General features: G+C 29.8%; 1 protein-coding gene across 1 annotated transcript in view; it reads right to left on the reverse strand.

Moving 5' to 3' along the window:
* Positions 1 to 314: 314 nt before the first annotated feature.
* Positions 315 to 667, reverse strand: part of LOC106682764 (protein takeout) — a 7,665-nt gene continuing 7,312 nt past the window's right edge. The window contains exon 6 of the mRNA XM_014423802.3: positions 315 to 615. Within this exon, the coding sequence (XP_014279288.1) occupies positions 464 to 615 (152 nt within the window). The 3' untranslated portion in view covers positions 315 to 463. The remainder of the gene's footprint in view (positions 616 to 667) is intronic.

Here is a 667-nt window from a genome sequence, read left to right on the forward strand (position 1 = left end):
CAGAATTTCTTTTCACAATATTATATGTTTTTCCATCTGGTGTGGACATGAATAAAACAGGTTTTCTAACATGTGAGTACACCACATATAGCTTCTGGTCATGGGCCTAGTAAATTTTGTCCACATACTTGTGGCGATTGTTGCACGACTGAATTAAGTTTGTAATGTTGTAACAATTTCTCAAACAATGCCATATTAAACTTTTAACATTGATCAATCTTTTCATCAGAGCTACACACCAAGTGTTAAATGATTTCAGAAATTTCATTTTATTTCAGCTATGTGGCAGAATTAAAATGACTATGAGGAAAAAATATTTTTTGAGTTATTGGGAGAGATAATTTTATTTTTATTTTATTTTTTATATTTATAAAATATTTTTATCATTGTTAAAGTTATATGGAACATACATTATTTGCATAAATTATTCACAGGTGTCACATTTCGCTGTCCTATAACATCCTTATTTGACATCAATTTCTTGAGCTGGTATCTGGGAAAGTATTCTGTTGATGTACTGACTGTAGACTTCTCCAAGTTTTCGGGATATGGTTGGCTTCATTTCTTCTATAATCACTCGCCAATTTTCATTAAGGAACTTGTTCATGTTGTCTCCTATTAGTAATACAGAATGTGCTTATTATTTATATTGAATATTAGTTTCATA

Source organism: Halyomorpha halys, unplaced genomic scaffold, assembly GCF_000696795.3.
Source record: "Halyomorpha halys isolate HHAL.00 unplaced genomic scaffold, Hhal_1.1 Scaffold441.1, whole genome shotgun sequence".
Taxonomy (NCBI): Eukaryota; Metazoa; Arthropoda; class Insecta; order Hemiptera; family Pentatomidae; genus Halyomorpha; species Halyomorpha halys.